The 23,997-nt window shown below is 40.2% G+C and overlaps 1 protein-coding gene across 1 annotated transcript in view; it reads left to right on the plus strand.

The window, feature by feature from the left end:
* The window catches only part of KIRREL3 (kirre like nephrin family adhesion molecule 3), a 603,325-nt gene that overhangs the window by 451,294 nt on the left and 128,034 nt on the right, over window positions 1–23,997 (plus strand). Inside the window, exons 5-6 of the mRNA XM_088139054.1 lie at window positions 15,181–15,338; window positions 23,341–23,491. Of these exons, the coding sequence (XP_087995180.1) occupies window positions 15,181–15,338; window positions 23,341–23,491 (309 nt within the window). The remainder of the gene's footprint in view (window positions 1–15,180; window positions 15,339–23,340; window positions 23,492–23,997) is intronic.

Genomic DNA, 23,997 nt, shown 5'->3' on the forward strand with positions numbered 1-23,997 from the left:
GTTGTATGATGGAGAAGTGGTACCAAATCAGGGATATCAGGCATACCATAATACTTGCTATTGCAATAATTGGGTTATCCTTTATGTGGAGACATTTCAGTCTGATTCATATTTCTGACTACATTGTAGTTCGCTTAACTCTTCTTTGTTGAATAAGCCAAAATGGATTGGGTTCTCAGAACACAATAAGCTCCAAACCATGATTTATTCATGACAATGACAGATTTCAGACCGCATGCTAAGGTAAAACCAACCAGATACATTATGGCCTAGTACAACATATAAAGCTGGTCATGTCTTCAGTTGTGGGAAAAGAGGGATCAGTGTTTTCCTTGCCATGAATTATTATTCACCCACCATGGAGAACGTCTTGCCATACTAGTGGTCTCCTTCCAGCCATTGGCCAGAACTGATAAGGCCACTATATAAATCAACCTTCTACAACCTCGAGATCCACTGAATCTTTGCAGACCATTTGGCTGGTAAAGTTGTCCTGAACCTTCTAATTCAGTTCAAGATGTTCCAAGCAACCAGGAGATTTCTCTCACAAATCTCCTGCCCTTAGAGAATTTTTCTCGGAATGGATCATGCAGGTAGCCATTTTCAAGGCCCAAACTAGAGGATTAAAGAACAGTGGCTATTTGTGAATGTTTGTTTTTGATTACATGTGTAGTAGTGTTGAATGGCACATGGCAACAAAGTGAGTGTGGATAGTCTGAAGCAGATGCAGAAGAAAATTATTGGCTGAGTTTGCGGGACTGGACAGCTGATTTCTTGAACAGTCACACAGATTATTGTACGGACTAATCCACATTCATTTTATATAGTAATTTTATTAATTAAAAAACCCTAACATTACATTCTGATGGGAACCAAGGATCCCAGGAAAGTAATATGTTACATTGCTTGGAAATATATAACAAGGCAGTTCCCTGAGAATTTCAGTTTGTTGTAGAGGACTGGGCTGTCCCATTTTCTTGTTTCTTTCTCATGTGGCTTAAAAAATGGGACACCCATTTCATCATTTCGGTGGAACTTGATCCCCAAAGGGAAACCGAGCCCAGAGAGAGGCTTTCCCAGCCTGGTGCCTTTGAAGTGTGCTGGATCACAACCCTGAACCAGCACGACCATGGAGTGTGGTTGAAAATTGTAGTCTACATCTGGTGGGCATCAGAGTGGGTTGAATTAGAAATGTTTCAAAAGTCAAGGCATGTGCCCACTCACAGGAGAAAGTCCAGGAGATGATTAATTGTTTGCTTTGCTAAATTCGTTGTGAACTTGTTTGGGCACTCACTGCCGTCAGTCCTATTTACGTAGAGTCTTTAATATAGATCAGAAGACTGCCCTCCTTCAGATCTGTTCAGCATCTGTCTTCAGAGGCTTCTCTAGTACCATATAGGCAGTCCATTATGCTTGAGAGTGTCTGATATAAATTAAGGTGGCATCAAACTCATCATGGACTCCAGATGCATGTACCAGATAATGTGTGCTTTGATGGAAAAGACGCCTCCCAGACTTTCAAACAAAAAATGTTTAAACCTCTGAAGCAGCAAGTGACTTGATGCAAATGAAGGGTGGGATCTGTGGGACAGTGCTGCACAACAAGCCTATGGTGGTGCCCTCATCATCTCAGCTTGTCTTCTATAGACAAAACATGTCTCGCTGATAAGCCTGCACAGCAGTGCACGAATGCACAAACAGGATATTATGACCAGACCAGAGTTTTTTTCTAAAGAGAAATTTGCCTTCAAAGAAAAAATGCAAAGTGCTCATACATGGGTGCTCAAACAAAGCTGCCTCCTGCAATTCTTGCTAAAGCCTGGTTCTCACTGACTTGGTAAACCCGACTCGGTAAATCTAGACTATGAAATGGGGAATTCTGGATTTCTGGATGTTGTTGAACTACAACTGTCAAATGTGTTTACCATTGGCCATTTGGGCTGGGGCTTATGGATATTGGAATCTAGCAAAGCTGGAGGGCCATGGGTTTCTCACTCTTACTTCAGATTGTAATCTGTCTTAAATGTTCCTCTATTGTGCCTACTCCCAATCTTTCTTTGGAAAAAAGCAAGCTGTTTAGTGCACAAATGGCATGCATTGAATTTGCTCCATAGTTTAAGATTCAGGAACAATGAATGTATGTATGTATGCATGATAGTGATTGACATGCCATCTATTCACAGACTCTATTAATACAGTAGCCCTAGTAAACCCGGCCTATCTAGATGACCCTAGGTTGGGAAAGATTGGTGTTGACTATTTCAAACATATTTTGATTCCAGTCAGCCACTTGAAGTCTCCTCATTTCTCTGACATTGTAGGAAGAAAGCCATGTTATTCTACAGTAGCAAAAAAATCTGGAGTCTGGTAGCACCTTTTTCAACTAACAACTTTTATTCAAAGGCATCAGCTTCCATGGGCTGCAGTTCACTTCAAGAGATGCATAGAGTGGCTCATGAAAGATGATGCCTTTAAATAAAATTTGTTACTCCGAAAAGGTGCTGCCAGACTCCCCCTGATTTTCTCCTTCCCCTGAAATGAGGGAAAAAGTTGATGGATTCAATATCTGTATTTCCACTCTGCCAGCTATGTGGCAACTTTCAATTAATGAGCATCTGGACTGGTTTCATTAATACTTTTCTAAAAAGAAAAGACATGTTGCACAAATTGATAGCTAATGTGATGCAGACGACAGCAATCAGAATTAATTAGAGATAGGGGTTTGTTGTAGAGTCATCCCCTCTCTCTTTCCTCTATCTCCTTCCCTTCCCTGTTTTCAAGACAGCAGTTGTCTCAAGGGAGGTTTTGAAATTCAAAGAAATATAGATAATAATTAAAGATGTCTCAGGTGGCAGTGATGTCCAGCTGGATGTTTCACTACAAAAAATGATAAAATAATAATAGTTAATTAGTAATACCAGGATAAGCACACAAAGGTGCTGATCGCTTGCTTCTTGAAGCTGCCCATGAATTATGGAACTAGACTCAGAATCAGTGACAAAGTTGCCTTTTCCAAAACACAGGTTCAGTTCTACCAAAAAGCAAACTGGCTATTGCTAAGGATACCTTGATAAACTGATCCTAAACTTTGGATACCAAGGGAAATATTTTCCCCTCCCTTCCAGCAGCTTTAGCTAATGGCTAGATTTTTCTCTGTCCTTTTAGATAGATAGATAGATAGATAGATAGATAGATAGATAGATAGATAGATAGATAGATAGATAGATAGATAGATAGATAATGTGTATATATATATATATCTCCCACCTTTGTTATTTTTATAAATAAGACAGCAAATATACCCAGTACTCCTTCCTCCTCCTATTTTCCCCACAACAACAACCCTGAGAGGTGATTTGGGCTGAGAGAGAGTGACTGGCCCAAAGTCACCCAGCTGGCTTCATGCCCAAGGTGGGACTAGTACTCACAGTCTCCTGGATTCTAGCCCGGTGCCTTAAGCACTAGACCGAACTGGCACCTTCACTTGCTGAATAAATAGAAGTCTACATAAATTTGATATTCATTCTTTGAAGAGGAGCTTGTTCTAGATCTTTAAAAGAAGGGAACCTCCTGTACATTTCCTTTGGAAAATTCAAAATCTAAGCAGAAAATAAAATACGTTGACTGAGGACAACCCAGTAAGATTCCACTGATGGTGAAGTGGCAATTCTCCACCTTCCTTCTTTTGAGTTTTCTTCCTTACTACTCTCCTTGAGAGCATCTAGCCCTGAAGCAAAATATTATTATTTTGCCCTAATTGTCCTTCTCTTCAGGGGTACAGAATATGATTTGCATGCAGAAAAATACCTACTTTCAATTCTAGCATCTGCCATTAATAAGGACAACGTATCTGGAAAGGCCCTTCTTCTGCCTGAATGCCCAGGAAGTTGCTGCCAAAGAGGAGAGGAAATACTGATCAAATGGGGAAAATGGTATAACTTGGTATAAAATAGATTTCTATGCATCAGATCTCATTTTGCTCTTGACTAATTCAGAATCTGTTTCCCTGGCTTGAGACAACCTTGGTGTTTAAATATATATATATATTGCTAAGGTCTGCACTGAAAAATTCAGGAGTTATCTAGAATCAGGTCATGTTGTATTGGAATTCACAAAGATCAAATTCCTGAAAGATCTGCAGCCAACCCCTTCCCTTCCTTCCACATCTATAGAACTAGTCAAAACATTAAAAGGGTTCGTATTACCCTATGTATTTCAGTACATTGAAAGTGTTCTGGATATACGCAGGGACCTGACACCTTAGCGACTCAAGGTCATTTAATAGCAACTCAGTTTTATCAAAAGTAAACTAAAACATCCAGCTATCAAAATTGGGGGGGGGGGGGGAGAGCTGGATTTGAAACAGAAAAACTCTGTTTTCTATAAATTAATGATCTGCAGCTCATCCTCAGATGAAGCTCTGGTAGAACATAAATGGTAACATTTCAGAGGGCTGTGCAGAGAAAGGCTGGCTCTACTATTAGAGTGAGGTGGCTGCCTAAGATAATGAAAACCCAGGGGATTACATTAAAAGTACACAAGGAGTTGGAACACATCAGTGTCCTGCTCCCTGCATTTCCTAAGCTAGCCTGTTGCTCTCAGATATGGTGGAGGATGTTCCTCCATTGTATGTTGGCTGAACCTTGAGGCTGGTCCAGAAACTGCAGCTAGTAAAAATTACTGCAACCTGACTGGGCATTTTTCATATAATATGCAATCTTATTCAATCTTCACTGGCCCCAAGTTCATTTATGATCCCAGATCAAGACACTGACATTAACCTATAAACTGTGAAGGCTGAAGCTGGCAAAACCAAGAGTGAGTCTGAGATCAGATGGAATCATTATAAAAATACGGTTCGGGTACCCATAGCATCCAAGGCTGAGAACCAGCAAAAAGTCTGTTGACACATAAGGTGGAGAAAGAGACCTAGGATTCTGGGAGTTGAAGTCCACTCATCTTAAAGTGGCCAAGTTTGGACAACACTGGCCTGGTGTCTTCAAAAGCTCTCTTCCTTGTGCCTCCCACACTAAGACATGGCAAGTGGCTGCTCAGGAGCTGCCCTTCTCAGGGACAGTCCCCGTATTTCCAGAACTCAGATTCGTTGGCAGCTGCCTAATTCTGAAGCCAATTCTTTCTAAGCAAAATTCTCACGGACATCTCTTTGATGAGATGCATTGAGATGAAAAGGATGGAGTTTCAGGAATTTCAGTAACGCAACTCTTTCCCGTTTAAAATTAATTTATCCCCTAGAATGTCAGGGTGGAGACTTTCTGATTTTCTTTCTAACAGCCTTTTGATGATACAGCAAGGAGGCAGGTCTTTTCACTGATCATGGAGAAGCTTGTAGCTGGCTGATTACATAAGGGTCCCCTGAATCTTTATCAGTCTGGAACCAGTCATTACTGCAACATCCTCCCCACCTGATTTTCTTTTCTCTTTATCAAGCAAAGAGAGTTTTATTCTTCAAGGATATTAATCATTTTAATCAGCTGGCTGATTTTCTGTTGTGGCTGTTGCTTTCCTTGCTTTAATATGCTACATTTTAATTATAGTGTTTTATTGCATATTTTAATTTATTTGGAATTTTATGTGATTTTAAGCCAATTGCCTTGGGAAAACCTAATTTTGAAGGGCAGCAGACACAGTTTAATTCTATTCCTACTCCAGTGGGCATCTCTCTGAAAAATTGTGGTGAACGGCTTGTCTTTCACTTTGGCTGCAAGACGTCTGTTCTGGCCCTGAACCTATGGAAATGTAGACAAAAATTCTCCCTTCATATCCTTTTTAAACAACTGCTAACAACAATAAATACAACACCAACACCAATTGTAGAATCAAGAATGGAAGGGACCTTGGAGATCCCCTAGTCCAGCCTTCTGTCCAGTGTAACACCCCACTACTGTAGCATCCCCAACAGATGGCCATCCAGCCTCCGTTTAAACCTTTCCAACAAAAGAGGATCCACCAACTTCCAAGGCAGTCTACCCAACCGAAACTTGCTCCCTTGTAATCTAAGTCCATTGTTTCTTTTTCTGTCTTGTAGAACAGCTCTAATAATTCTGCCTCATCTTCTACATGTCAGCTCTTTAAATACAGCTATCCTGCCTCTCCATAGTCTTCTCTTCCCCATGCTAAACATACCTGGTGTCTCCTACTATTCCTTATGAGTTTTTCCCCCCAGGCTCCTTCTCTTCTTGTTTGCCCTCCTTCCTATAATCTGGTCCCCAGAACTGAATGCAGTAGTCTAGGGGGTGGTGCTGGCCAATGGCAAATAGAAAAGAACAGGGACTTTTGTTGATGTTGATGGTAAACGTCTGCTGATGAAACCTAGGATTATATTTGTGTTTGTTTTATAGCTGCATCCTGCTGTTGGCTATTTAGCAAGACACACATATTATTTTTGCGCATACTGCTGCCCAGTGTGGTTCCTCCCATCCTACATTCATGCCTTTAATCCAAATGTAGCACTTTGCATTTTGAAATTCACCTTGTTGGTTTCTGCATATTATTCCGGCTTGTCAACACTTTCATGAATCTTGATACTGTGCTATTTTTGTGTTGTCCACATATTTGATCGTCCTATTTTCTAACCCCTCATCAAAGTCATTTAAAATATGTTGAACAGTGCAAGACCTAGGACAAATGATATCCTATTTGATAGTTCCTTCCAATCTGATGCAGAGCCATGGACATATTCCCATATTAACCAACAGTTTCTTAAAAAATGCAGAAGGGGGAAAATCAAAATTAAAAAAATACATCACAATTAAAATCCTTATTGAATGGATAATGGACAGCAGTTCTGCTAGTCCTCTCTCACATTTTCCTTCTCTCCCTCTCTCTTTCTCTTTCTCCTTATGGTCTTTGAATGGGGAGGTAATGAGTTGCCATCTTTTTGCCATGTTATATACCTTAAGAGCTGGTGCTGATTTCTATTCATCAGATTCTTCTCTCCCATCTACCCGGATCTACTTTTTAATGAGCTGGGAGCCAATCAATAATTCATTGCTACATGAATAACTGGGGGATGATAACTACTTATTTGGAAAGATGTAATCAGAGCTCATTCTCTCCTTTACTTAGCAGCTCCTCCTAATTCCTGGGTAATCCAATAGACCGAAGTAGACATCAAAGAAAAGCTTAAACAAGAAAGTAGGCTGCATCAGCGTGTAGGGGATAGAGTATGATCATTCCTTATGACACAACGCTTTTTTTCCTTATGAAGTTGCAGAGCTCCTATAGTGGTGTTAGGCTGGGCAGCTAGTTAAAACAAAATCAGTATGATTAGTCCTGATGACACATTTGTAAAGCGGTGGGGGATATTCTGTGGAACAGGGACATTACCACATAGGATACAGTATTCCCTGAGAGGAAATTCACATTAAGACAATTTAATCAGAAGTCTTTTCAGATATGTTTCCAAACTTCATTGTGGAGGTGGACTGTGTGCAACCATTCTAATTTGTTCCACCAGTGCCAGCTGCACCACACTTACTAAAAATATGTATATTTTTTAGAATCTGCCAAACTGGTGTTGACCCATGGTATCCCAAGCAAATAAGCCAATGAAAGTCTGCAGAAAAGATCACCCACTATCTGCCATGCTTTGAGAGGACAATAGACGTGGTTTTTCTTCATCTTAATATCCCCCAGATGTCTAAGATACCAGTTCCCATAATCCCTCTTTGGCTGTAGTAGTCAGATTTATGAAAGCCAAAGTCCCAATACAGCTGGAGAAATACAACTTGGAAAAGATTGTACTCTCCCTTTTACTGCATATGATCATGAAAAGAGCCCTGCTAAATCAAATACATCTAGTTCAACACTGAGGATCAGTGCTAATCACACACACACACACACACACACTTCACTTGATATTAATCTGATTTACATGACATTCAAAGATATAATGTCTCTAAGTAAAGGATAATGGTAAGGAGTCTTTGGCACCCTAAAGGTCAAGCAATATATTGTTCTATAAGATTTCTTGGACTCAAACCTATAGAGTCTTATCCCGAGAAAGGAAGCTATATATATCCAGAACTAAGAGCAGGAGAATAGTAAAAGGAAAGAAAATGAAATGCAGGAGATACAGTCATTAATTCTATAGTTTAATAATGATATAGATAGTGGCCATCCACAAACACATGTTGGGAGTGATGTAGATGTTATGCATTGAGAAGATGATGAACCACTTTAATCACTATTTAATCAAAGAGATCATTAAACCTTCTGATAAATTCTAGCTTTGTGGTTCACAGTGAAATGGGCCTCTGGAATTCCTTTCTTCAAAACTGGCTCCTTCACAGTTAATAAGAGTTTATCTTGAGGAACTGAAACATGTCCACTCCAGCTTTTATATTGCTATTTATAATACCCGATTTGTGTCTTTTTATTCTTTCACACAGGGTCTAACTACTTTTTTCAGGATGATCCATTGAGTCATCCTGGTTCATTTCCATGAGTAGGCCTCTAGTTTTATATAATTTAATTCCACCCCCTTTTGAAGCCATTTCAGCTCCTTACTATCACTGTACCTTCTATCAGTAAACTTCAGTGTTGGTGGCTGGCCTTTTACTTTTGAGTACTTAGAAAGAGTTGTGCTTCATCTTTTGCCTCTGTGGTCAAATTTGTCATCCAGAAGGGGGATAGAAGAAGTTTCTGCTGAGCGTCACTCTGCTACAGAATTGCTTTCTGCTTTTGTGCAATTACTTTCGTGCCTTGGCTGTGTCCTTCTGCTGTCATCGTCTCTGGTGACTCATCAAGTGGGTCTAACATTGTTGCAACATTTTATGCAATAACGTGTACAAAGCTTTTTAGAAATCCTCTTAAGAGGAAACTAAATATTGATTATTATTCATACAGCAATTATTGTTCCTTTCAGGAAAGAAGATTATTGCTGTCATTAAAATTGCTAGCAGCATCTAAGTGGTTATATTTAAACACTTGAAGAAGGTCTGTCAGTTGGATTAATGTGTGTGTGTGTGGGTTTTAATGATAGTTTGCATTTACCTCCATTGTTTTCTTGGCATCCCGGTCCTCATCCCTGGAAACTATATTTCTATTGAGGAATAAGCAACCCTCCTGAGATTCACATATTTCTAGGGTTTGGAGGGGTTCCCCCCCACCCCCACACCAATTATCCTTATCTAAAGTAAAGTTCTGTACAAATGGCTTCTCCAAATTATTCCTCCTTTTTGGGGAACAGAAACTTGGTGAAACAATTTAATTGCTCCAAAGTGAGAAGAAATTCTCTAACAGCTTATGGGAGCTGGTGATCATCATCAGCATTTATATAGCATTATTTTTATAGCATATACTTTATGTTGGTATGTTGGGCATGTTGGTAAGAGAAGGAATCACTCAGGATTTTTTGCAACAAGAATGCTTTTATACAATCTGCTTATGGGTAATAACAAACATGGACCGACGTGCAGACATTTCTTCTAAATTTATAGGCGTTTCTCCAAAATTGATGGAAAAATCAGATGTAACTAAGTTGTAGGGTTGTTCAGCTGGTTTTGCTTTTGTGCCTTGAAGTCAGTCTTGGCTTCTGATGACTGCCTGGACAAATTTTCATGGCAGGATTTTTGGAAGGGGTTTGTCGCTGCCTTCTTTGATTGCCTATTTATGGCCATCATCTTCACTTTTTTGCAGATACTGTTGGAGTGATTGATCCAAAGTCACCCAACTGGCTTCCATGCCTAAAGAAACTCAATCTAGACTACAACCGATCTAGAAATTGTAGTAGTCACATGAAGCATATACAGTGGTACCTTGGGTTACGAACTTAATTCGCTCCGTGACTCTGGTCACAGCCTGAATTGGTCGCAACTCAAAGCAAATTTCCCCATAAGGTTCAATGTAATTATCGTTAATCCGTTCTGGCGTGGAGGACAGGGAGGCAGCTATTGCTTGGAGGGAGAGTCCCCCTCCCTACGACCATGTGTCAGGGGCAGAAAATGGCCGGGGACCACGTGTCAGGGGTGGAAAAATGGCCGCGGACCATGTGTCAAGGGCGAAAAAATGGCCACGGACCACGTGTCAGAAGTGGAAAAACGGCCACGGACCACGTGTCAGGGGCGGAAAAATGGCCACGGACCACGTGTCAGGGGCGGAAAAATGGCCGCAGACCACGTGTCAGGGGCGGAAAATGGCCGCGGACCACATGTCAGGGGCAGAAAAATGGCCACAGACCATGTGTCAAGGGCAGAAAAATGGCCGCGGACCACGTGTCAGAGGTGGAAAAATGGCCACGGACCATGTGTCAGGGGCGGAAAAATGGCCGCGGACCACGTGTCAGGGGCGGAAAAATGGCCGCGGACCATGTGTCGGGCGGAAAATGGCCGCGGACCACGTGTCAGGGGCAGAAAATGGCCACGACCACGTGTCAGGGGCAGAAAAATGGCCACGGACCGCGTGTCAGGGGCGGAAAATGGCTGCAGACCACGTGTCAGGGGTGGAAAAATGGCCGCGGACCGTGTCACGGGAGGGAAAATGGCCGTGGATCCGGTTCGTAACCCGAGGCGGAGTTCGCAAACCGAGGTAAATTGTTGCAGGCGGAGCTGGTCGTAACCCGAAAAGTTCGTTAGCAGAGGCGTTCGTAACCCGAGGTACCACTGTATAATGTTGGGGTTGAAAAATGCATGTAATTGGGGTAGCTGTAGAAAGTATATTTAGACGGTCACATATAAGATATGTGGGAGAAGATGCAAAAATATATGTATAAAAACAACTGTGGATTTGCTGTTTTTGATTTTTAACAAAAAAATGGAGAGCTAAGACAGAATGGAAGGATATGTAAGTCTGCACAGCACTGACATAAACCAGAGTCTGCTGGGGTTAACTGGGGTGGAGCGACTGAAGATGTGGTAAAGTATCAGTGTCCTTTTTTTCTCCAGTCTTCTTTGTGGGGGAGGAATCAAGTGGGTGTGTGGGTGTGTGTATGCATGCATTTTTTCCATTTTTTTAAAGTAATGGTTTGAGAGAAACCACAGGGAATGCACCCATCATTAATTTTATGAATTTAGACTGTTTTTACCCTATAGCTGCCTTCTTTGAGCCTATGTGGATAATAAATCTAAAAATATGCAGTTATGTTACAGTGAAAGAATTTAGTGACTCTTGGGTGTTATACAAATCGTGCAGGCCTGTCATGATGGACACATCCACATGTAAAGATGCAAACACACACACACATGCGCACATACACAAAATCAAGTCTTTTGCAAGGTGTCAGTATAGGTAGCAATTTGCATGATGGAATTTCTCACCCCAAAGTGAGCTATCTGATGCCATTGAAGTAAAATGCTCTCAAATCTTTCCTTGATAATAGGGAGATACCTGATAATTCTCTCTTGAGTTGAAGGTTTCCCTTCAGTTAAGCAGGACTTGGCAGATAAAAATAATTTTCCTCTAATAAGGGAAAAATAGGGGACTTCAAAAAGGAACTTCTTTCTGAATCACATTTGGTTTATCCATTTAAAAAATTCCTTTCCTATCAGTTAGCATCTTTGCCTGTCATGCCTGTCTTTGAGGAATCCTTGATGAGAGCCACCCCTGAAGCTGAAGTCTGAGATACAAATCTTGCAGGATTAAAGAACGTTTGCCCCATTACACTATTTAAGCCTCCACCTGGCAGTCTTTCTGTGTTCCCAGTAACTTTGGGGTAATGTTATATTGCTCATAACCATCCCTGACTATGAGTTTTTGTGCTTCCATCTGGATCTCGTGACCCTAGTTGTCTTGGATTTATTTCAGCATACCACCTCTTTGTACAGAATGAATCAAGCCTACCGACCATTCTTAGCATTGACTCTGACTTGGAGTAGGCGTTTTCTTTCTCCTTCAGTTCTTTTGAGTAACCAGGGATTTATAGGCACCGAGATAACATGGAATACTATCCTGGATTGTTTATTTTAAATTAGATCATTGGTTCATCAAAGCCAATATTGTCAACACAGATTGGCAATATTCCTTGGGGATGAAGGCAAGAATTCTCTCAGCTCTAACCAGATGAGGCTTGAACTCAAGACCTCTGGGTGCTTAGCATATTTCTTTATCAGGGAAGATTGTTCCTTTCCTTAAAGTTTTATATTTCTGCATGCCTCAAGTTTCAGCTGAAGAGGCTGATCTTCCCTTTTGTTTCTAAACAGCCTTATTCTGTGTCAGATTGGTGGGAACCATGTGACTTTGCTATTTGAGGGAATTCTTGGGGGTTCATCATGTTCTCTAAAACAAACATGATGAACCCCCGAGACTGTATAAATTGGGAATTGGGGCTGTTCCTGGCTTCCTTATCAGTTATGTGAGGTGAGAAGAAGACAAAAACATTCCAGAAACATAAAAAGAGGCCTGCTGGGTCCATCCAAAGATGGATTTTGTTCAATATTCTGTGTCACTCAGTGACGGACCAGATCTCTTTGTGCCTCATAAGCAGATTGTGAAAGAATAGCCCTTTTCTTAACCCAAGCTGTAATCTTTGATTCTGAATGTAGCAGAAAGTCATCAAAACTTGCAGTCACTAATGAAGTTATCGAATCCCTTCTGAAAGCTACTGAACTAATCATTAGCAGAAATTCATTTAAAAAAAAAACTGTAAAAACTCATTCATGTCAGTTGTAATATGGATATTCTCCACTCTGTTGAAACACCCAGAAAGACTAGACTACGTGAGCATTTCAGCATTTTCAGCTATGACAGCCATCAGTTAGTGGTCTGATTTATGTATCGAATTGGTTGAATTTATCCGATTCCCTCCATTTTTTGTTTAGACCAAATCTGTTGCTTTGCATTGTGGACTGAATGACGGCTGCCGCCTCCAGCCTTCATAACATAAGATGTGCATAGCTCACAGCAGGAGAGTGCCGTCAGCAATGCAGTAAATAAATAAACTGAAGGAAATATGTTATTGCTTTCATATCCAGTGTCTAAACCCATTTCAGACAATGAAGGCTGAACACAGGGGAAAAAAACCGAACAAACACTAGAACCTAAATGGTCTGTCTGCCACCTAGAGATGCCACCAAGGTCTAGCATACAAACATTAATAGAATGTCTTTAGAAGAACTTGGTGCATTGCATAAAATCTCAAGAGCAACCATGAAAAGAAGCTTTTGATTCAGCGTACCTAGGAGGCAATCTCTGAAAATTCTTTTCCCTTAAATATAATTGATTTCAACCCATGGCACTGGAAAGCTTGTCCCTCTGAAGACCCTCCATCCTTTTTTAATATTCTAGGGAAGACACAAGGGCAGGAAATGTTATTCTGGGCTTTGGAATAAATGCAGGCACTCACAAATGACCAGTGTTCCAGCTGCACCCGGGACATCATAGCACTGTGCAGCAGATGATCAAAAATATGAATTTTCCCCTATGAATAACAACCCCATGGATATTCTTTCTTTTTTCTATCTCTTTGCTTTCAACGTTTTCCTCATTGCAGATGCTGGTTTTGAACAGGTTTTCCTTGGTTGTTTCTCAAACCACACAAGTAAACTACAGCAGAGGAAAATCTGGTTGCATGATGTCCTGTAATCAAATGTTTTATTATTTTAATTCATTTCCTTGGAGCAGGGCAGTGTTTCATGGTACTATGAACAATATTGGAGCATTTCATATAGTACTCCTTTTCCTGGTTGTATTTCATTGGTTCAGAAGATTATATTGATATATTAACTAGTGGGTACCCTTTTTACACAGTTGTATTTCATAGACAGTCAACTGTTTTGCTGTACTTTTGTAGCACTTCAATGTATTTTTATGATATTGTAATTTACGTGTTTTAAGTAGTGCATAGGCACCAGAAGTAAGGGATTATCTATTTATCTCCCTTCCTACTGATCATAATGGTATTTGCAGGATCAAATCTCTCTGGTGAGATGGGCGGCTATATAAATTTGATTAATCAATAAATAAAATAAAAAAATCAAGTGGGTCTGTTAGAAAGAATTCAGAAAGCAACCATGAAGCATTTCCTTATTGTTCTCAAGGGGAGCTGAGCTTGAATTACTCTTATTGCAAAGGACATGACTTCCACCCTCCCTCCGTACATGTGATTTACAAAAGCTAACTTGAGTCGCATCAATGCTTGTAATGGGAAAGGATCTTCTCTTGCTGGATGCAGATCAGGTCCTGCAATATGTCTCTGTTCTTCTGGACCCTCGTGCCTGAGTCAATTGCCTTGCTCTGTTTAGCGACAAGGCTACCCTTGTCCACTTATCATCACTCTGCTAGAAGTGGCCTACTTTCTCAAGCTCCAGAAGAGGGGAATCTATCCAGCCAAATATGGCTCGATGTGATTTGATGTTCACAGGTACAGCTAAGCAAAGCAAGCATAACAATCATCTTGTCCCCCATCCCAATCTGCAAAATATTTTTTGCACATGTAAGAAACAGAAGTAAATCCCTCTCAGGGAAGCTCTCTCTCCTCTTATTGTAATACTTAAAGTCATCCCCATAAGATTAATTATTACTTTATTTTATTTTGCTTTCATAGGAACAAAAATGGAGATGGATCATAATTGTTTGCTCCAAAGGGGAACCCTACATGACCAGATAGGCGTTAGAAAGAGAGGGGGAAGGAAGCAAGCTAAAATGTAGTGAATTCCATCTCCATGATTTAGTATCCCAAATCACATAAAATTACATTTAATTCTCTGGGTGATATTCTAGAACGATTTCCTCTGGAATAAATGCTACACTGGGGTTCTGGTTTACAAAACAGGAATAGATTTTAAAATAACATCAACAGACATAAATAGGCATTGAGCTGGGAGGAAAGAAATCATCTCTTTTAATCAATTTTTAACCAAACACCCTGCTTTGTATGAACAAGTGTGCCATCAAAGCAGGTTAACTTATCAGCATTCAGTCCTCTTGCATAAGCCTTGTTATTTGGTTATAGCTAATTCTCCTTGTGCAATGTGTGCTGTTCTGAACAATAATTCAGTGCAGTTTGGTTAGGAAGCACCTTGTTATTGACAAAACAAGAGCTGTTGCTGCTGTAAGCGGTTCTCTGACAAACCACAACTTGGCTGATTTGCAGTACAGACCCAGGCATGGATTTCTACAAGTTGCACCAACCTTTTTCTTTCAGTCTGTGTAACTGATTTCCTAACAATCTCTTGAGTTGATTTTGATGCTCCTGGATCTCATCATACACTCTTTTCTTCACAGTACCTCCAGATGATCCAATCATTATTGGAGGACCTATCATCAGCCTGCGAGCTGGAGATCCACTGAATCTTACCTGTCATGCTGACAATGCCAAACCAGCAGCATCTATCATTTGGATGAGGAGGGGAGAAGTAATCAATGGAGCAACCTATTCCAAGGTAAGGAGCTCTGATGTTTGGAAGAGGGGAAGCAAAGATAGCTTGGGTTTAGGGTTTGCCGCATGGAACTCTTTATGGAGTATTCAGATCTATTCTCTTTGGAAATTTCAGCCCACATTCCTTCTATCCCATACCTCATGGCATCACATATAGCATTCCAAGTGGATCGTTCATCCAAGCATTGAATCCAGTCCTACTGAGTATCAGAAAAGAGGTGGAATTATATCTTGTTTTATAATGCTCTGGGATCTTCTTTTTGCAGAACAATAGAAGTAGAATAAGTAGGCAGAGTAACGTTATTTTCTCTATATCATAATATAAGGAGCTCAAGTGATACAGTGAAGCTGCTCAGCAGTAAAACCAGAACGGATGAAACAAGATATTATGTAGTGCATAATGTTGTATTAAATTATCAATAGGCATTAACCACTATAGCTAAATCAAACACCAGTCTATTTCTCAATAGAAGGTACTAGTAGAAAAACAAAAGATGTCTTTATGCAGTGCTTACAAACAGAAACTCGCTGACTACTATTGGTAAGGATATGCTAGATTAGATAAGCTATGGTGTTGTCTAAGCAGGTTTTCTAACATGTATCAATAAAGAGAGGAAGAAATATCAAATATTTCTTATATTTAGTAACTGAAATAATAACATTGAATTATGAAGAATTTCATTCTGGATCCATATTTTACAACAACTAGAAGTGATCTCCATCTCCCAAACTAATGTGAGACTTGGAACATAGTTATCTGCAAATTTCTCACATCTCCAAGTTCTTGTGATGCAGTTCTCAGATTAAAAAAAATACCAAAATATCTATACCAAGGTGTATTCTAAAATGAATTGCATTTAGAAATGATAACTTCAAATATGTTTAGAAAATGTGTATTTTGCAAGAAAAGGCATTCAAAAACTGTATTTACATTTGAATAGTTATATGGATTTATAATGCCAATTAAGGTGGAAATGGGAGAAGAGATGTATGATGTCACATGCAAAAGCTATAATGGATTGGGGGGGGGGGGGGGACATGGGTTCTTTGTGTGTTCAGGAACACCCACAACCTTGATTCCACCCACAACTACTTCCACAAATGCCAGGCCACTTTGCAAAATGGAAAAAGACCCAAACATGGAGGCAAGCAAGGATAGAATTGTAAAAGCAAGGATTTTGGATGAAACAAACATTATTCAGGGCAAACGTTCCCCACTGGAGCTGGAGAGGCCATAAGCTAGACTGTACACCTTCCTTTGGTCCCTGGCTGACCATTTGGTGAGTATGACACCAGGCTATAATTTCTCAAAGAGTGCTTGGTGCCTGAGTGCTACATTTATATTAGTTTCTAAGAGTTTTATTTCCACTGTAAAGAAAACTCTGCTGCTGAAAATGCCACCAAGGTGCCTCTTAGGCAGGCAAAAAGCAGGAGACCTCAGGGAGCAAAGGCTGTGGAAAGTAATAGCTCTCACCTCTGCAGATTATAAGCCGCTATCGCAGAGATGTCAGCCTCACCTTCATGCCTTTTGGCACCACTTTTATCTTCAGCTGCCTTGAAATTGTTATTATTACAAGAATGGAAATCTAGATTTATATGATTTTGCTGTATATTTGTATTTGGATAGCAGTATAAAGGTCCTGATTAATGTTATTGCTAATCATTGGTGTGGCTGATTGAAAGTTAGAAGGCAGAAGGAAAGAGCTTAGATATGTAGAGTTGGTGAAGAATGCTCAGTGTTGTCAGTGTTGATTCCTGGCAACTGCCTGGATTCATCCCTGCAGTTTTTCTGGCAAGATTTTCAGAAGTGGTTTGCCATTGCCTTCTTCCTAGGTCTAAGAGAGAGTGACTGGCCCAAGGTCACCCAGCTGGCTTTGGGCTTAAGATGGGGCTAGAACTCACGGTCTCCCAGTTTCTAGTTTGGTGCTTTAACCACTCCACCAAACTGGCTCTCTGCATGGGAGTGTAGTTAAATATTATTTTTGCCTTTTTCTGTTCCTGATCTTTTGCATGTTAGTGTAAATTGATCAACATGTCAATAATTCTTCAATTTATGCTCACTGATGGTATGAGAAATAGGCCTGTCTTCTGGAACCATTAGCCTCATTCACAAGATCATATCTGCAGTTATGAAGGCATGAAATAGAGGACAATCTCATCATGGGCCTCCAAGCATTTCCTGGAACAGAAGTTGTATATGTACAGAAAGGGATATTAGAAGTTGCCTTTATTCTGTGCCAGACTCTTGGCCAGTTCAGCCTAATGTTGTCAGTCTCAACTGGCAGCAGCTTTCCAGTTCCTAAGTTTCAGGCAAGAGTTGAAGGTGCTAACCATTGAACTGGGAATTTTTGCATACAAATCAGAAGTTTTGCCATTAAATTATAAATTGTTCAGAAAGAATCTATGTATGCAGTAGTTTTCTTTGACTCAGTTCCAAAAAACATCAGCTATGATATTCACGAAAGCAGAAGCACTTTGTCGTGAGAAAACTAAAACAAACAAATCACCTCAGAGAAATGAATATTTCTCTGCTATTCAAAGGATCAACTGGGCACAGACATGGTGTGAATATGAGGTTGGTCCCAGTTTGGTGTGCAATTGCCACCTGTAGTGAACCCCCTGTTGGGAAAATCTCTCCCATCTGTTAAGATTAGCTCCACTCACCCAGTTAGAGTGGTGACTGGCTCTCTTCAACAAGAACTAAGAAGATCTCCTGACCAGGCTGGGACTTTACTTGGGCAATCTCATCATGGGCAATCAAATCTTCTTCAGTTCTAGACTTGACCCTTTTTGGTTGTGATTCCTGAATCTCACTGCAACTGTATCAGGTGGGAGGTCCCAGATCCAACTAACATTTTCAGTGAAGAGGGGAAAACCTTTTGCCAGAAGCCTGAATCCAGCAAGTGTGGACCAATAAGAATAGATCAGTCCTCTCCAACCAGATGTCTTTCAGATGAGATGAATTATGATTATGAAGGCACCCCCCCCCCATGGTAAAATTCTCTACCATGTAAAATACATAGACCCTCTTTTGGACTTTTTTGTCCTTGGCTAGATAGAGCATCTTTTGGGCCAGGCTGCTTCTACTGCCTTGTCTTCATCCACATTAACAAACCCCATCTTTGAGGCCTTCTGATTGCTATAGTTGAACACAGCATCTGATTTGCATAAGTAGTCTGACCTTTTCTCTCTCTGGCATCTGATTTGCCTCCAATGTTACAGGAAGATTCTTGCTTTATTGCACCCAAATCCTAAGATATTTAATTCTTCCTACCACAAGCAATCATTTAGGAGAGAGCCTCTGGGATGACTGAATGCCAAAGATGCAGGAGAAAAGATAGTGGGAGTAGAAAAGATAGTCATGGATTTCTGAAAGCCCAACACAGATGGTGCTATTTGCACCTTGGTGCACTCAAATCCCTCTTCTGGTTTCTCATGTTTCTTTTAGAAGCCTTTGCTCACCCTTCCTCCTCTCTCTCCATGTGTTGTCTACATTGACACAAGAAACACATCGTCTCACTTTCCAAAATACCATGAGGATACAGAAGAGCAATTAAGTCAGGAGCTTAACCCTGCCTCCTGGAATTTCAGACACCAGCCAATACTAATTAGAGCCACCACTCCCTACCCTCATTTTGGTTGGAATTAATTCTGGTCTAGTCCATTAATATGCAATTCTGCCTGCAGATTTTTCTGGGCCTGGTACAAACATTGGTTTGCCCTTTCCTCTTTATAAGTCTGCTCTTTATAAGAGTAGAATACAACAGATCTTTTTCTATTACCCACATACCCAATTCCAGACTGGGTGAGGCTATTAAATATAAGAATTAGATTGCTAAATTGGTGTAACTCATATTCACTATTAGTTTTCCCTTAGCTGATGACTTCCAATGGGGTTGGGTTCCCAGTCAATATATTCAGCCCATCTGGTGATACAAAGATACAGAACTGTATTCTTCAGTGCTATCCTTTTTCAGAGCTTTCTATATGTACAATCTATAGATCTATGTGTACAGTCATTTGGAATTACTCCTGATCCTCCTTAAAAAAAAAAAAGCCATGGATTTCTTTTTAGGTATTTCTTTTAAAAATACCTCAGCCTGCCAAAGAAAACTTCACTGTGGCCTAGAAAGTAGTAAGATGAATTCTGCTGCTATCTCTTATTTCTCATTGGGAAAAAACAGTATAAAATTAACAAAACAGTCATTGTGCTTTTAAGAAAGTTATATTATAAATAATATATACATTAGATTTTAGATGCTGGGTCATTTTTAAATGCACCCAGACAAACATATTTAAAAGGTTTGGCTGAATGTTTGTGTTTGGCAAGGGTTTTTAAAGATTTGCTATCTATCTATCTATCTGTCTGTCTGTCTGTCTGTCTGTCTGTCTATATATATATATATTTTCAGTACTGAAGGACATATGGGGAAACAGATTTGGACTGACCAGAATTTCCCACTTTTAAAACTCTGTTCCCATTATGTTACTTCATTATCAAGAGCTTAAGAGAGATAATGATGATAACAGAAGAATGTTCAGTATTAGTTCTAAGTATGGAAAGCAGGTTTTTTAAGGTGCTATGAAAAATCTATTAAAATTAATTAAAGTCCAATTAAATAGCTGATGTTAGCACAACCCACCTTCCACTGCCTGAATCCCATTGTCCTAAAAACCAACCCAAATAGAAAGATTCCTTCTAGCTACAGGAAATTAGGGAATTAATTTCCTGTTTCAGGAGAGGGTTAGGCCAGCACCAGTACAGAATGCACAGCATTGGGGTTAAGGCTAGGGTTACCAGGTACCTGAAAGGCAAAGGAGGACTTGGACAATTGCAAATAAGGACAAATGGGGAGAAAAGGAGGACACACTGTCTAACTGTCCTGGCATCTGTGACAAAACTTACAGTGAAAAACTGCAAAAAAAATAAATAAAGGACTAACGCCTACATGTATATGAAGTTACTTTGTCCAGAATCAGAAAGACTGGTTTTTCAGTCGCAATACTTTTCCAACAAATCTTTATTTTCGAGAACATATGCTAGCAATAATATAGACTTGACGGTGATGCACTTTCCAAATTTCTCCATAGAAACATATGACGAGTCAGGTGATCTCCAGACTACGGTGATCATGGATTTGAAGGGCCTGCATTGAAGCCAATGGCTGGAATCAGGAAGTAAATAATGTAAATCTAGGCTGTTGAGTCGGCCTATGGACGAGGAAAAGAAAGAAACAGACAATTTATAAGGTTGAAGTTTGAATGACTACTGTTGTGAAAACAGTCCAACATTTTAAAAAACAACAGCAAAATACTCAAAAAGCCGGACAATATTTTATAAGGCTATGCCTGCTAGATGGAGGACATGAGGACAGAAAGGAGGACATGTCCTCCTTTTGCCAGACATCTGGTAACCCTAGTTACATCTGGTAACCCATCACTGCCATGTTCTGTGATAAGGACTTCTCTTTGTCCTCACGATTCCCTGATCCAGACCTTGACTAGGAGTTTGTGCGTACAGTACTTGAAAATCCAGCTAGCTGCCCTTGAAGGGTTTCAGAATCAGTGCTAAATATAAAAGGACTTAAATAAAAATCTCAGACGAGTGGGTAGCAAATGCAAAGGCGTTTCCACCAAGCTGAATAAAATCCTACTGCAGAAGATGTGAACCACTTTTGGCAGATTTAGCTCCTTGGGATGAGTTCCTGATCGGAATTTAGGATAAGGGATAGGAAGAGAGAGAACATGCCTGCCATTTCTTTTAAAGAAAAACAACCCTCCCATTTCTTCCAAAATGACATTTCTGCCCGCCCCCCGCCCCCCAAAGCAAATTGCAGAAGTGGAAGCCTTGATATGGATTGGATCAGAATGAAAAGAAAATGTTAAAACCCTTTAAAATATATTCAGCCATTCTAATCTGAATCAAGCCATCTGTGTCTGCTATTTATACTGTTTGGGGAGAAAATCTCTTTGAAATGATAGGCAGGCATAAGGTGTTGTTCTTCCTGCTGTCCAGGTTCTAGTTTCCATTCTTCCTGATTTGCTGTCTCCAGAAACCTTCATTTACTGGAGAAAAAAAGCTGGGCTTTTCATGACGGGAGAGGAACAAGGTTATTGAGAGCCAGTTCCACTGGACTCTTCCAAAGTTTAAACAGGGCTGCCCCTCTTGAAAAGAGTGTGGAGGCAAAGATTTAGCAGCTTTTCAGATATGCAAGATGCAGATGAAGAGGGAAGCACCCAATGGTTTGCTGAAAGTACAAGGAATTAGGGAGCAAGACCTTTCACAGGTAAAGGAATGAGAAGGTTCTTGAGCAGAAAATAAGCTCTAGAGTTGTCTCTAGTTGAAGACTTTGTCAAGAAGAAAACTAGACTTAGGTACTTACTTTGTAAAAAGGCCTAGAGAACTCAGTAAACATCTACTTTTGAGTCATCATAAAAAAAAAAAAGAGTGCCACTCTTGAATTTCATATCTTGCTGAGGAATGGATTGATTTATTAGATCCCCTGCCCCTGTAGGATATAATTTCTGAAATGCTGGCTATTTAAGACGGTTAAATAAAAGGATGGGGGGGGGGATGGACCTACACCAGGTGCCTGTTTGGAGTGAAGAGGATATCTCAGTTCTTAAAGCCACCATAAAAGCAAGCAAAAGATTCAGATCAGGTGTGACAGGAGATTAATTCTGAGCCAAGCTGCATTCACACCCTTCTCATGAAACATTACAAAAAGATGACGCTTTAGAATTGGGTCTCTCCAGTGACTGCACCTGGACAACCTTTGGTATTTAGCAATGTGAAGGGTTGGCACTGGAGTGCCATAGAGGCTGGTGCCCTCTTGAGATGCATACAAAAACATCTTCAGTGCAGCATGATAATCAGCTTTCAAATATTCTATTGTATTAATATGCATGGCCTGTCTAACTAGACAGAATTAAACATGCTGGCTGAAAGAGCTTGTTGAAAGAAATGATAAATATTATAAATTTAGATAGGCAAGCATGGCCGAACTGGCATTTTCCAAGGCACCCAATGAAAATGTTTACCTGCCTTGGTTCTATATTTACTGATTGCTTTGCTAAGAACCTCTGATACCCAACAGATTGCTATCCAGAACTTTCTTTGTCTATGCAGTTTGGATTGGAAGATAATACTGCTTTGTGCCCATTCCATCCAGAGATCTCAACATGGCTTACAATCTGTTGAAAGCTCAAGACTATAACAGATACTTGAAACTCAGGAATGACTGACACAAACATATTACTCCACAATTTATTTACTTAAATATGTACAAGCCATCCTAAAGCATCTTAGCATAAGGTACAATCAGAGAAATAAAGCGATCATCAATACAAATTAACCATCTGTCTTTATAACCAAAAGCTTGGGTGAATTCACTTGGTGTGGAAATTGAAATCAGTGATGGAACCAGCCAGGACCTTGGCAGGAGGGCATTAATATGATCTGAGTGATACAGTCAAAAATTCCTGACTTGCATCTCCAGATAATATGGTGCTCCCTTTTTCAAAAGTGGTTAATAATGTGTTGAACCTTGCCTTTCCGTTTCCTAAACATTTTTCCCCTCCAAAAGAGACTTTGCTTTTTTTCCATTGTATTCCTCAGGATGCTTCAGGATGTCCTTTAATGATGTTTGAAGATTGCTATTTTTTTGCTGGGAGTGCAAGATACTGATGCTTTTATTATTTAATTAAAAACTTCCTCACTGTAAAGCCTCCTCTGGTTGTCCTGCCTAATGCAAGAAATAAGAATATGATGTCTCCCATTGGGAAGTCACAGAGGCAGCAGAGCGTTGAGTTTATACACAAATTCTTTCTTCAAGAATCATGAACCATCGTCATCCCCTGAGAATCTCACCAAAGTTTCCTTTTATTTTAAGGGAAAAGATGTAAGGCAATTTCTTTCCCATCAAAGCTAGAATGGTTGGTGAAGTGCAGAAAATACATTCAGCCTAACACAAAAGTAGTAATTGGTTCTTTGCTTTCTTCTGCAGACGGTAGTCCGTGATGGCAAGAGAGAAAGCATCATGAGCACACTTTTTGTCTCTCCATCCGACATTGAAAATGGCCAGATCATCGTCTGCCGGGCTACCAACAAGGCTGTTCCCAGTGGAAAAGAGACTTCTGTCACCATCGACATCCAACGTGAGTGTGTTGGAGTGTGTTCATCTTTTTCAGTCAGCTTTTGCCATTCCATCCCACATAAGACTCGCGCCATATGCAGAAGGAGTCACAAATGAGACTATACATACATTTATTGTGGTCTGTCCTCTTTCCCTAATCCAATTACCATGGAATGTTACTGGAGAATTACCAGCACCCACAACCATCTGTAGCTCCAGAATATTTGGGGGGGGGGGGAAGCCTGACAGTTAAACTGGGACACCAAACGTATGCACGCACTAATTTAGTTGTCTCCTGGTTGCCTTGTTTGATGTTGAAATCGATCAGCAGAACAATGCAGAAAGGACTGCTGAGGTGACAGTAATGTTGAACTGTTTTTTTTACCAGGGGATGGTTGATGAATTCTCAAGGGCTTTCAGTAATGTAAGAGATAGATAACAGAAATAAGAGATTTGTCTTTGCCTTGATGGAAAAGAAATGTAGATTTCTGCATCATAGAAGTTTTTTCTAGTAAGCATAAGGTGGGC

The sequence above is a fragment of the Python bivittatus genome, unplaced genomic scaffold (genome assembly GCF_059951505.1).
Source record: "Python bivittatus isolate LINGU-HERP-01145 unplaced genomic scaffold, Pbiv_v1 ctg000320_np1212, whole genome shotgun sequence".
Lineage (NCBI taxonomy): Eukaryota > Metazoa > Chordata > Lepidosauria > Squamata > Pythonidae > Python > Python bivittatus.